The sequence below is a fragment of the Natrix helvetica genome (genome assembly GCF_964273705.1).
Source record: "Natrix helvetica genome assembly, chromosome: 2".
Classification (NCBI taxonomy): Eukaryota; Metazoa; Chordata; class Lepidosauria; order Squamata; family Natricidae; genus Natrix; species Natrix helvetica.
The window spans coordinates 207103000-207113849 of record NC_138552.1 but is presented as its reverse complement, the minus strand read 5'-3'; the positions used below and the strand labels follow the sequence as shown (position 1 = coordinate 207113849).

General features: G+C 40.2%; 1 protein-coding gene across 3 annotated transcripts; it reads right to left on the bottom strand.

Annotated features, from left to right (window-relative positions):
• Positions 1–1025: 1025 nt before the first annotated feature.
• On the bottom strand, positions 1026–10798 carry ARMT1 (acidic residue methyltransferase 1). 3 transcript variants are annotated; one of them, XM_081945661.1, is made up of 5 exons: positions 10659–10798; positions 9409–9514; positions 5405–5640; positions 4134–4299; positions 1030–2374 (listed from the first exon to the last, which is right to left on the bottom strand). In XM_081945661.1, exons 1-5 carry the CDS (start codon positions 10721–10723, stop codon positions 1616–1618), a joined length of 1332 nt encoding a protein of 443 aa, XP_081801787.1. In that variant the 5' UTR covers positions 10724–10798; the 3' UTR covers positions 1030–1615. The 3 variants fall into 3 exon arrangements, with proteins under 3 accessions (XP_081801789.1, XP_081801788.1, XP_081801787.1); XM_081945663.1 differs by lacking the exons at positions 5405–5640; positions 10659–10798 and adding an exon at positions 10307–10571 and having other exon boundaries at positions 1026–2374; XM_081945662.1 differs by lacking the exon at positions 5405–5640 and having other exon boundaries at positions 1027–2374; positions 10659–10783.
• Positions 10799–10850: the final 52 nt, after the last annotated feature.

Here is a 10850-nt window from a genome sequence, read left to right as displayed (position 1 = left end):
AGTCCTGTCCTTCCTTCCTTTATAAAGTACACTTAAAAGTTACTGCCTTCTATTCTCAGCTGTTATTATAAAACAAGCACAAAACTTGTGAGCCTTGGAAAGAGCTTCTTTGGCCTGCTGTTTAAAATGAAAAGGAAAGGGGGGGGGGAGGCTAAGAAAAAGAAGAGTATCACAACCTCCATTAGGCTCTGTCTCCATCTGCTGCTTGCTTCAGCACTGCCCACCACAATCTCTAACAGACTGTTTCTAAAGAGAGGAAGAGCCTTTACAGACAAAAAGAAAATGTTGTCCGTTCCTGTTATGGCAATCAAGCGATCCAAGTAATAAAACAAGAGCAAAACAATTCCATTTTCTTCATTTAAGAATCATTTTGTATTCTTTTCCAAGTAAAGGGAGAAGGGTTGGTGAGAGCACAGACCCAAAAGGAAGAACATTGTTTCAAAATAACCTTCCCAAGCTTTGTATGTCAGGTTGTACCTTCCAGTATTTCTTATAGCGCAACGTATAGAATAAGACTTTCATTAAAATAATCAAAAGATCACTGTAAAATAAAACTTTGTTCCAGAAATATTTTCTGATTTGAGATACAGAATACATAGTTCTGCTAGGGTATCTGCCTTATCAGCTGAATTGATAGAAGCAATTATAAAAATATTCTCATAAGCCTAACTAGACAATAACTGTTTGAAAGAAACTTTACGTCTTACAAAAACCCTCATCAAAATACTTGAACAAACTGCAGTTAATGATGAGTAGCAGTGATGAACAATTCTCTAATGCCCATTATAACTCACCAACCAGGCTTAGGTGGAATCATTACAATAGCCATGGGACAAATTTATTTAGATTAGGAAATAACAATTAACTATAAATGTATCACCTAATATGTAGAATAAACAGTCCAATATATAAATAGATATCTCCCATGGCTGTTAACTATGATTCTTTCCTCCCTCCCTCCCTTCCCTTTCCTCCCCCCCCCCTTATTTCTGGGACTCTTCCTACTCATTCCTAGAGTTATTACCCTTCTCAGCATGCCATTAATAATATAAATGAGCACAAGAAGCCAGGCAGATGTGAAGATGTAGTCACAACACCTTGACAGTCTATTGTGACAAAGACTGCTGTCTCTGATCAGTTTGCCTTCAATGTTAATTGATAGAGCAAGCCTGAAGGACACTCACAACTGGATTATTTCTTTTTAATACTGTGCAACAACACATGTAGTTCTCATATTGGATAATTTAATTCGAAGCCTTTAGTTTTGCCATTTGAGAAGTCATTTTATTTAACATCGTGTTTTTTTCTGAACAAGATTAAGCTCAAGCAGCATTGTGTTTTATGTTAACACAGCAGAGTCAAGCACGTCAACTAATGTAGTAGCTTTGGCTGTTGTTTCTTGTTCTATATTTATATTAGTTAAAAATAAAGTACGACAGAGGACAAATTTGATCTTTTCTGATGATTTAAAAGAGGTCACAATTGCATATCACTTTAAAATAACAGCATGGCTCATGGAAGAAAATAGTAGTGCACACTAAAAATCAGTGGCCTTCCAAATTAGACCATTAATCAGTTTTTAGCACAGTGCCATTCTTCATACTTTGCAAACCTATCAGGAAGTAGCATCAAACTGAATTATTCCATATTTACCACTTATCATCCACTCAGGGTCAACATTCATGAGCTTTTCACCTTGCCCAGGTTTCAAACCAACCTGAGTATCAGATTTCAATGTCCTTAAGCTACAGAGTGGTGCAGGCTGAAAATTGTTCAAGGCTTGGTGGAATGGCACTGTGAATTCCCACTTTCGATCACCTGTTAGCTTTCTATAGTTCAAATCACCTTTGAAAATAATTAAGCTTGATTTCTGTAACTCAGTGTACAAATCTGGAGCAATCTGAGCCATACTAGAAAATTCATGTGGCAAAGTCCAGAACATGTGATCATGATAAATCCAAACACCATTTTTCAGATAGCCCTCCCAGGAGACACCACATCTAGCCATCCATTTATGATTAGATGCCTTCATCTGTCCAATTGTCCAATCCAGGTCATGTTTTGTAGTATCTGACACATACCATGGAAAACTTTTCCCATGGAAATGAATTTCAGTAACCAAGTCTGAGGATATCAAAAAATCACCCAAAACAAGATCAGTAATGAGTTCAAAACCAGCATTATCCAGAACTATGTCAAGCCTAGTTGGTGTTTTGTTTTTGTTTTTGTTTATAAGCAGTGACCAAAGTTTTTCCATGTGATCCACCAAGATAAATTTTTTTAATTCTTCCACAGATTGTAATGGGTCAGACTTCTGAGAATTATCCGCCCCAGCTGAAATAGATAGATCACACTTATTGCCCCATAATGAAACCTAAAAAAAGAAGAGATTGCATGTTAATTTTTGGTAAATAGACAATTCTTTGATCTACTAAACCTAATCCAATAGCCTGCCAAAGCAAACTGCATTTCTTACAAAGAAGGGGGAAATGACATACTGTACAGCTTCCTTCCAAACCTCTGAAAAAGTATTGAATCAGTGTGGTCCAAAGCAAAATCAAAACATTCCCATTCTAGTTCAGCGACATGCTTTACATAACCCTAGCTTTCAGCCACTATTTTGAACAGTTGGGATAATATTCGTTACTTTGGATAAAACAAACGTTTTAAAATTCTGATAGTATGCATAGTTTTGCAGCAGTTCTTGGACCTGGAAACATGGTAGCGTGTTTCCCCGAAAATAAGACAGGGTCTTATTTTCTTTTGACCCCTCAAAATATTGATTGGGTCTTATTATCGGGGGCGCTTATTGTTTTGGGGTTGCCAGGTGGCTGCTCTCTTGCAAGTGGGCGCCCGAAGAGCCAGGCACAGTCTCAGGGGCAAACGGCTGTGTTGCGCTGTCACAGCAGCGCAACATACCAGCCTTGAGGTGACCACGCTCATGAGCAGCCACCCGGTAACCCCCCTTTCCAGCCGGGCAGAGCGCCACTCACGGACCCAGTAATATCCCAAAGGCGCTAAGCCGCGTGGTGCTCTGCCATCCCCCCAGCTCCTGCAGCTTGACGCATTCGGGATACCCTTAGGTCAATGCATGGCGCTCAGACCGGCTAGAAAGGGAGGTTGCGCGAGCGCCTGTTCCGTCCCCAGCTGGTGTGCCTCCCAACCTCACTACGCCCTGGCCCAGCTCTCCCTGCAGGGCCAGTGTGCTGCCGCCGCCACGGCACCCCAAACATAACCTATTCTCCGGCTTCCAAACTCCAGAGATCCGCAGCCGAGTCTTTCGGCAGCGGCCGCTCTAGGAGTATGCTCTATGGTCGTGGGTTGGCTGAGGCAGGGCGTACTCCCAGAGCATACAACCATAGAGCGTATTCCCAGAGCGGCAACTTCCGGAAGACTTGGCATCCTACCTCCGTGCTTTGGAAGCCTAGAAAAAGCCATGCGGTGGTGGCGGGCAGAGGTGCCCTGGCTCTGTGAGGAGAGTTAGACAAGGGCATCGTGAGGCTGGGAGGTGCGCAAGCGGGGAGCGGAAAAGCCACTAGTGCAACCCCCCTCTCCAGCCATGCAGAGCCCCATTCACTGACCTAGGGGCATTCTGAAGGCGCCAAGCCGCGGGAGCCGGAGGGTGGGGAACAGGCGCTCACGCGGCTTGACGATACCCCTAGCTCAGTGAATGGCGCTGTGCCCGGATGGAAAGGGGGGTTGCCGGGCGGCTGCTCATGAGTATGGTCACCTTATGGCTGCTGTGTAGTGCTGCTGCAACAGCGCAACACAACCGTTCGGCCCTGAGGCTGTGCCCAGCTCTTCGGGAGCCCGCTCGCAAGAGAGCAACAGCCCGGCAACCCCCCTCTCCAGTTGGGCACAGTACTGCTCATTGACCTAGCGGTATCCTGAAGGCACCAAGCAATGCGAGCCTTCCTCCCCCCCCCCCCGTTCCTGTGGCTTGATGCCTTCAGGATACCACGAGGTTGGTGAGTGGCGCTCTGCCTGGCTGGAGAGGGGGGTGTCCAGGGGGCTTATTTTCAGGGGAGGGCTTACATTTTTGCCCACCCGAAAAATGTGTCATGATCTTATTATTAAGACGGTATTGCTTACTGTTTTTGAAATATGGAAATATAAACAAGCATCAGTTTTACCTGAATTAGGTTACAAAAATCCTCTTTCAAACGTTTTTCATCTAAGCCATCTGTATTTTTCAACATTTCTTGGAGACAAGAACTTAAAGCAATCATGGCTTGCTGAGATTCAAAAAAAGCATGTTTCTTTTCTTCTTTAAATACATCATAGGTGGTGATTGGTGGACTAAACAAAAGATGTTTTTAGATTAGTTTCTGATATCATTAGCATCTAAAACACATGCATATTAAACTTTTTCCTTCAGACTGTATATCATATTGAATATATTAATTACTTTTCATTAAATGAATCTTGTTGGAAATGCACAGCATGAGATTATATTAACATGTTCAATTATACCTAGTATTATTTTTCAATAACAATCCATACTGGGAGATCTTTCATTTGATCATAATAAGTGGAAATGGGTTTGCCAATGGCTTACCTTATTCTTTCCCCCTCATTAATACATACATATGGACATACATCTTTTTGACTTAAACAAGTCAAAATAATTATAATTCTCCTCACTTCTTAATGTTGTTGCTGTTCCTTATCAGTTTTCATTGGCTAAAATAATTAAAGGAATGCTTAACTAAAAGATATATTTCACAAAAAGGCATATATAAACTCACATTACTCTACTGATCAACCATTATATTCTAACATAGAAAAGAACATGGAACAGGGCTACACAGCATCTTTGCATGACTGAATAAGCAAGAGAGAAAATTCATTATTATTTCTATTTTAACTTGAATTACCAAACAAAATTTACATGCAATCCTGAATGACATTGAATTTTTGAACAGGTTAGTTTTATGACAAAGTCCTTCTCTAGTTCAGCCTCAATGAATAAAGGTGAGTTTGAATCCATGCTCTAGCTCACCATGATAAGATGTGGATTTAATGGAACTTGGAGGCTCAGTTCAGACAAAAGTGAAACCACAACGAATTTGCTTAACTTTACCAGTCTGTACAAATCGAAGAGAGTACTATTTGTGGCAAGCCATTATTAAGATTAATGATATTTATTAGTCCCCTATATTTAAAAGAACCCTGAATGATTTCCAAAGCTAAAACAAGTTGAACCCGTTTAGTACTGGAATGTTAGGGCTGTTCTCTGGAATGGAAAATCAGATAGCCTTGGGGGGGGGGGGGAGGCAACAGCAAGCACTTTTTGAAGTGTGGCTGAGGTAATTGCATGGATCAAGCTTGACTTGAGGGCAATTTTTGTGTATCTTTTTCCTCAAATATTTAAACAAAAAGAGACAAGAGCATACAAGCTTACCTCTGAATAACAGCTTCATGAATTCTACGATACATGTAACACTCTGTATACAACCAAGGAGATTGAAACCAGCTTGGTGGTTCATTTGATACATTTTTATGATATTCTAAGTACTGGTTCCACAGAGTAGTATCAGGGAGATTATCATTCAGTGCAATCAGCGGCTTGTCTGTCTGCAACTCATTCCGCAACTTGGAAAGATAGGCTATAGCTTTCTTTTCTGCTTCAATGCCTTTCTAAAATAAAGTGAAAATGTTTCTAATTCAAGTGTTTATGCTTACTAAATTTACACTGTAATAAAGTATATTTAATAATATGTTTTAAGCATATTGAAAGTATTGGTGTTGAGACTCAAAAATATCCTGACACAAAGCTCAGTATGGCAACCATTTTAGTGACCTTAATGAATTAAACTAATAGCCAAATGAATATTTGTGCTATGCTGAAAATGGAAGCAAGTGAATAAATATGACCTCAAGAGGATAATAAAAGTGTGATCGATTTTAAAAGAGGTTTCTTTATTCTTAATGTTTACATAAACTGAATGTAAAAGTAGAGGAATGGCAAACAATAAGACAATGGTAAATTAAAATGTATCTTTCATGAATCATCAGTTTGCGCTGGTGATAGGTTTGAACATCCCAATGATGCTATGAGATATAGTATTGAAAATATCCATACTCAAAATACTCATCCACAACAATCAGGTGATAGTTAAGGGATTAGATTAAACACAATTCATTGAAGTATTTTGCCAAATGGTCATTTACAATCAGGGCAATGTCAGCACAATACTGGCAGATGACTACAATTGAGCCCAAAATTTCTGTTGCTAAGTGAGACATTTGTTAAATGAGTTTTGCCCCATTTTATGACTTTTCTTGCCCCAGCTATTATGTAAATCACTGCAGTTGTTAAGTAAGTAACATGGTTAAGTGAATCTCCCTGTTGACTTTTGCGTGTCAGGTTACAAATGATGATTACGTGACTCTGGGACACTACAAGAGTCATAAATGTGAGTCAGTTGCCAAGCATCTGAATTTTGATCGTGACCCTGAGGATGCTGCAATGGTCATAAGTGTGAAAAATGGTCATAAGTCACTTTTTCAATACTGTTTTAACGTTGAATGGTTACTAAATGAACAGTTGTAACTTGAGGACTACCTGTAGTCAGATACAGTCCCAAAAATTAATAAAATAATCTTGAGTTCAATGCAAGTTAATTGTTGTTATAGTGATCCAGTCAGAAATGCAGAGGAAGTACCAGGTTACTGAAATACTAAAATTGGAAGTACAGTATCACATGGAATTCAATGAAAAATTGGTCCTAGCAAATGAAACAAAGGGGGAGAAACCAACATGGGTTTTAAGAAGATACAATATTTATCACAAATATCTTCTTCCAATAATCTAAAAGATGATGGTATATATCAATATCACTGAATGGATCACACCAACGTAAACTATATACTCTGAAAGTAAAGTTGAAGATGTTACATTAAATCAGCAAAAACAAGGGTTAGTGCTGGATTTAATAATTAGAATGCCTGAAGTTATCTTTAATGTAAGATCATTAAAGATGAAGCAAACAACACTTTCTCAAAATGTAAAAAGATGAAATGGCTGTCTGCTGTATTGAAAATAATAAAAGGAAGTGAAATGCTGAATACTCAAGATACTGAATATCTTCTGGAGGGGGGGGGGGGGGGAGGGTGCAAAAGCCAGCCTGCTATTCCACTCTGAAAAGAAGGGACCAAGGAAAGCCAACCCAGTGCAAATAGACACAGAAAAAAAATTAAAAAGGTAACAGACTTGACCTTCCTACACTCAAAACTGTACAATGAAGATCATAATAGCCATGTAATAAAAACATATTTACTGCTTGGAAGAAAACTATGGCAGAGCTAGACAAAATATGGAAGACATCAGACTTAGGACCCAGTGGGGTGGAAAAATACGTCCAAGGTCTGAGGGGACCCAATGGGATGGGAAACGGAGTACAGGGTGCCTTGGGTGGAGACGTTTCCTGGTAGGCCTGAGGAATGCCATATGTGAATTGGGGAGATGCTGCAGTTTGGCCATGGGCCTGTACTAGACCTCTCAGGGTCACCCCCACCCAAACCACTCTGTGCTGCGCTTAACTACCAAATGGGGAGAGCAATGAATGGTGTCATTAAGCGAGGCTGTTGCCGGCCACTATTGGGGGCCCTTATGCTGTTCAATATATATGTGTGTGTCTGTGTGTGTGTATGCATGTATGTATATATGTGTGTATGTACGTACGTACGTACGTACATACATACATACATACATACATATGTACATACATACATACATACATACATACATACATATATACATATATATATATATTCGTAGATTTTCATGGGTGTAGGTATGCTGGTCTTGTATTCGGGTCTTTTCCCATGTACGATTGAGATTGTCTTGGCAATGTTTCGGCGAGGTCTCACTCGCCATCTTCAGGCTGAGTTTTGGGCTTAAAGCGTGGTCGGAGCTGCTGTCTTTCTATAAGTCTTGGTGGGGGTGTATGGAGTGCTGGCTTTGTTTTAGTAAGTGGAATGATTGGTTGTGTGGTTGTATCGTGATTGGCAGATTGGTGCTGGCTGTGTGTCTTGTTGTTTCGTGTTATAAGGCCAGGGGGGGGTAGGTGGGGCTCGTTTGTTGACTAGGGCTGGTTTCCAGATGTCTGGTAGGCGGGAGGTATCATATGTTTATTCATGTTGTGGGGGTGTTTCTCTATTTTGATAGCTTCCATAATTATTCTCTTGTTGAAGTGTTCAGTTTTGGAGATTAACCTGGTTCCTTCAAAATTAATTTCATGTCCTGTAGCTTTAAGGTGCTGGAAAGTGGAGGAAGTTTTTTCTTTTTTTCTTATTGCGTTCTTATGTTCTGCGATGCATGCATTTAATCTCCTGTTCGTTTGTCCTATGTATGTTGCAGGGCAGATTTTGCATGGTATTTCGTAGACTCCTTGGTTTTCTAGCTGGATTTTGTCTTTGGAGTTTTGTCTAGGGAGCCATTGGGTTTTTTGTAGATTAGGACGTCCAGAAAGGGAAGTTGGTCAACCAATTACACTCTCTCACAAACGTATTAATCTCCAACGGATTCCAAAGAAAAACAATTACCAACCTAATCCAAAGGGAGACTCCCCCCCAAAACTGAGACACAGAACAGGAGAATGGCATCGCCCTCCTCCCTTACATCAAAGGCACCACAGATAAAATCAGCAAAATTCTCCACAAACACAACATCAAGACAGCCTTCAACACTGACTAAAAAATAGCCAACATCTTAAGAAACCCCAAAGACAAAATCCAGCTAGAAAACCAAGGAGTCTACGAAATACAGGACATGAAATTAATTTTGAAGGAACCAGGTTAATCTCCAAAACTGAACACTTCAACAAGAGAATAATTATGGAAGCTATCAAAATAGAGAAACACACCCACAATATGAATAAACGTGATGATACCTCTCCCTACCAGACATCTAGAACCAGCCCTAGTCAACAAATGAGCCCCACCCATCATCCATGCCGTTACAACACGAAACAACAAAAGACACACAGCCAGCACCAATCAGCACCAATCTACCAATCACAATACAACCACACAACCAATCATTCCACTTACTAAAACAAAGCCAGCACTCCACACACCCCCACCAAGATTTATAGAAAGACAGCTGTTCCGACCACGCTTTAAGCCCCAAACCCAGCCTGAAGATGGCGAGTGAGACCTCACCGAAACGTTGCCAAGACAATCTCAATCTTACGTGGGAAAAGGCCCGAATACTTTAAAAGATTTGAAACATAAATGAGATGATGCTCGGCAAGACAAACCTTGGCTAATCCAGTATACATCATGTCATTTGAAACAGGAAAACTTATATCTAGGTTATGCAGAACTAACTACAGAAAGTAGTAAGCACAATCAACATTTGTATTCATACAAGAATAAATCAGAAAGGGTCACATTTCTTACTTCTCCATGTTCTTCAAAGAACTCATGTTTATGTCGATGCAAAGTATCAATAACACGAGTCAGGATAAGAGGCAGCCTGTCTTTAATTGTATTATATGCAAAAGATCTATAAAAAAACAATATTACAGGCTTGTAAATAGCTTGAATATTACCAAATATTCAATATGAATTAGAATGTGAATTTTATTTTTAAAGTTTGGGCCCCTGAAAATCTTGAAATTAGTGTACAATTTAAGTCTAACCAATTATTCAGAGTGTCAGAGCCTTCCAGCTTTAACAATAAGGGCACCTAATAAAGCTGGAGGGCTCTGATACTATGTTAAAATTGTTTAGACTTAAACTGTACAGTAATTTTATGCCCTTCAAGGGTCCAAATTTCCAAAATAAAAAATTAACTACCCTATTTTTTAATGTGCTTGTAATGCACTATATATCTTGTTCAGTCTGAACAGGTCATATATATGTCTCTGCAATTTTCTCAGCAAGGTTTTCAGAGTGAGTGATTTTCCCAAAAAAAACCAGTTGGTTTTGCACCTATGATAGGACTATAAGTGAGGGTATTTCTAGCCCTGCACATTTACTTATTACACCAAAGTAATTCTTGGGAATAAACTGGGTGACTGGAATAATGAAATTCCTGATACATTTTCAATAAATACAAATATAAAATTGGGAACATTATACAGACCAAACTATTATCTATCAGGGTGGACATTTTATAATTTCTGCAAAATATCAATAGTGACATTTGCTTACTTTTAACACCAGTAATTTAATGAACAACATAAGCACAGCTGATTAATTTATACGTGGCCACTTTTGAATTATGGCAAATATTCGTAGCATTGGCCCGAATCGCTGGGTTTCGTTTATGCTTTAATGACTCGTGCAAACTTACAAAAATTGAACACTGAGCACACCGTGGTTCAATTAAGCATGGGTAAGTTAAGCCATGTCACCGGAATCTAGCCGAAAATAGCCATAAGCAAACTGGCCCAGCCTTCCGCAACCTGATGCCTTCCCAACGCTTTGGGATTGCAATTTCCCTCAAAAAACTGAGAGCTTTCGCAATTCAAACAAGCAGCCCCAAAGCAGAGCAGGAAAGAGGATTTCCAGAAACGCTCGGGCAGAAACTCCTCGTGTTGTGACACTCCACAATTTCAACCTTCTCAATCCCGACGCTTTATTCCTGCCCGCCCCCCTCCTCCCGTTTCCAAGCTACAAAGAGCCGGCGAGGGAAAGAAACGCACCCCTTGATCTTGCCCGTAAGAGAAGCCGGTAACCCCACCAACTGCGGCGTCGCCATTTTAATCATTATGACCTCAGCCCCGCAGACTGCGGCTGCTCAACTTTCAAGCCAACTCTCCTTCCTATTGGTCGGTTGACTTGGTGCGTTTATTGGTCAAAAAGGAGAGGCACGGGAATGCTGCGGGCGACTCGGG

Coding starts and splice junctions, on each gene's coding strand:
- ARMT1 (XM_081945661.1), bottom strand. CDS start 10,723: ATGATTAAAATGGCGACGCCGCAGTTGGTGGGGTTACCGGCTTCTCTT. Junction 9,515..10,658: donor CTTACGGGCAAGATCAAGGG/GTGCGTTTCTTT, acceptor GTTTTTTTATAG/ATCTTTTGCATATAATACAA. Junction 2,375..4,133: donor ATTTTTGTAACCTAATTCAG/GTAAAACTGATG, acceptor TTCTTTTTTTAG/GTTTCATTATGGGGCAATAA.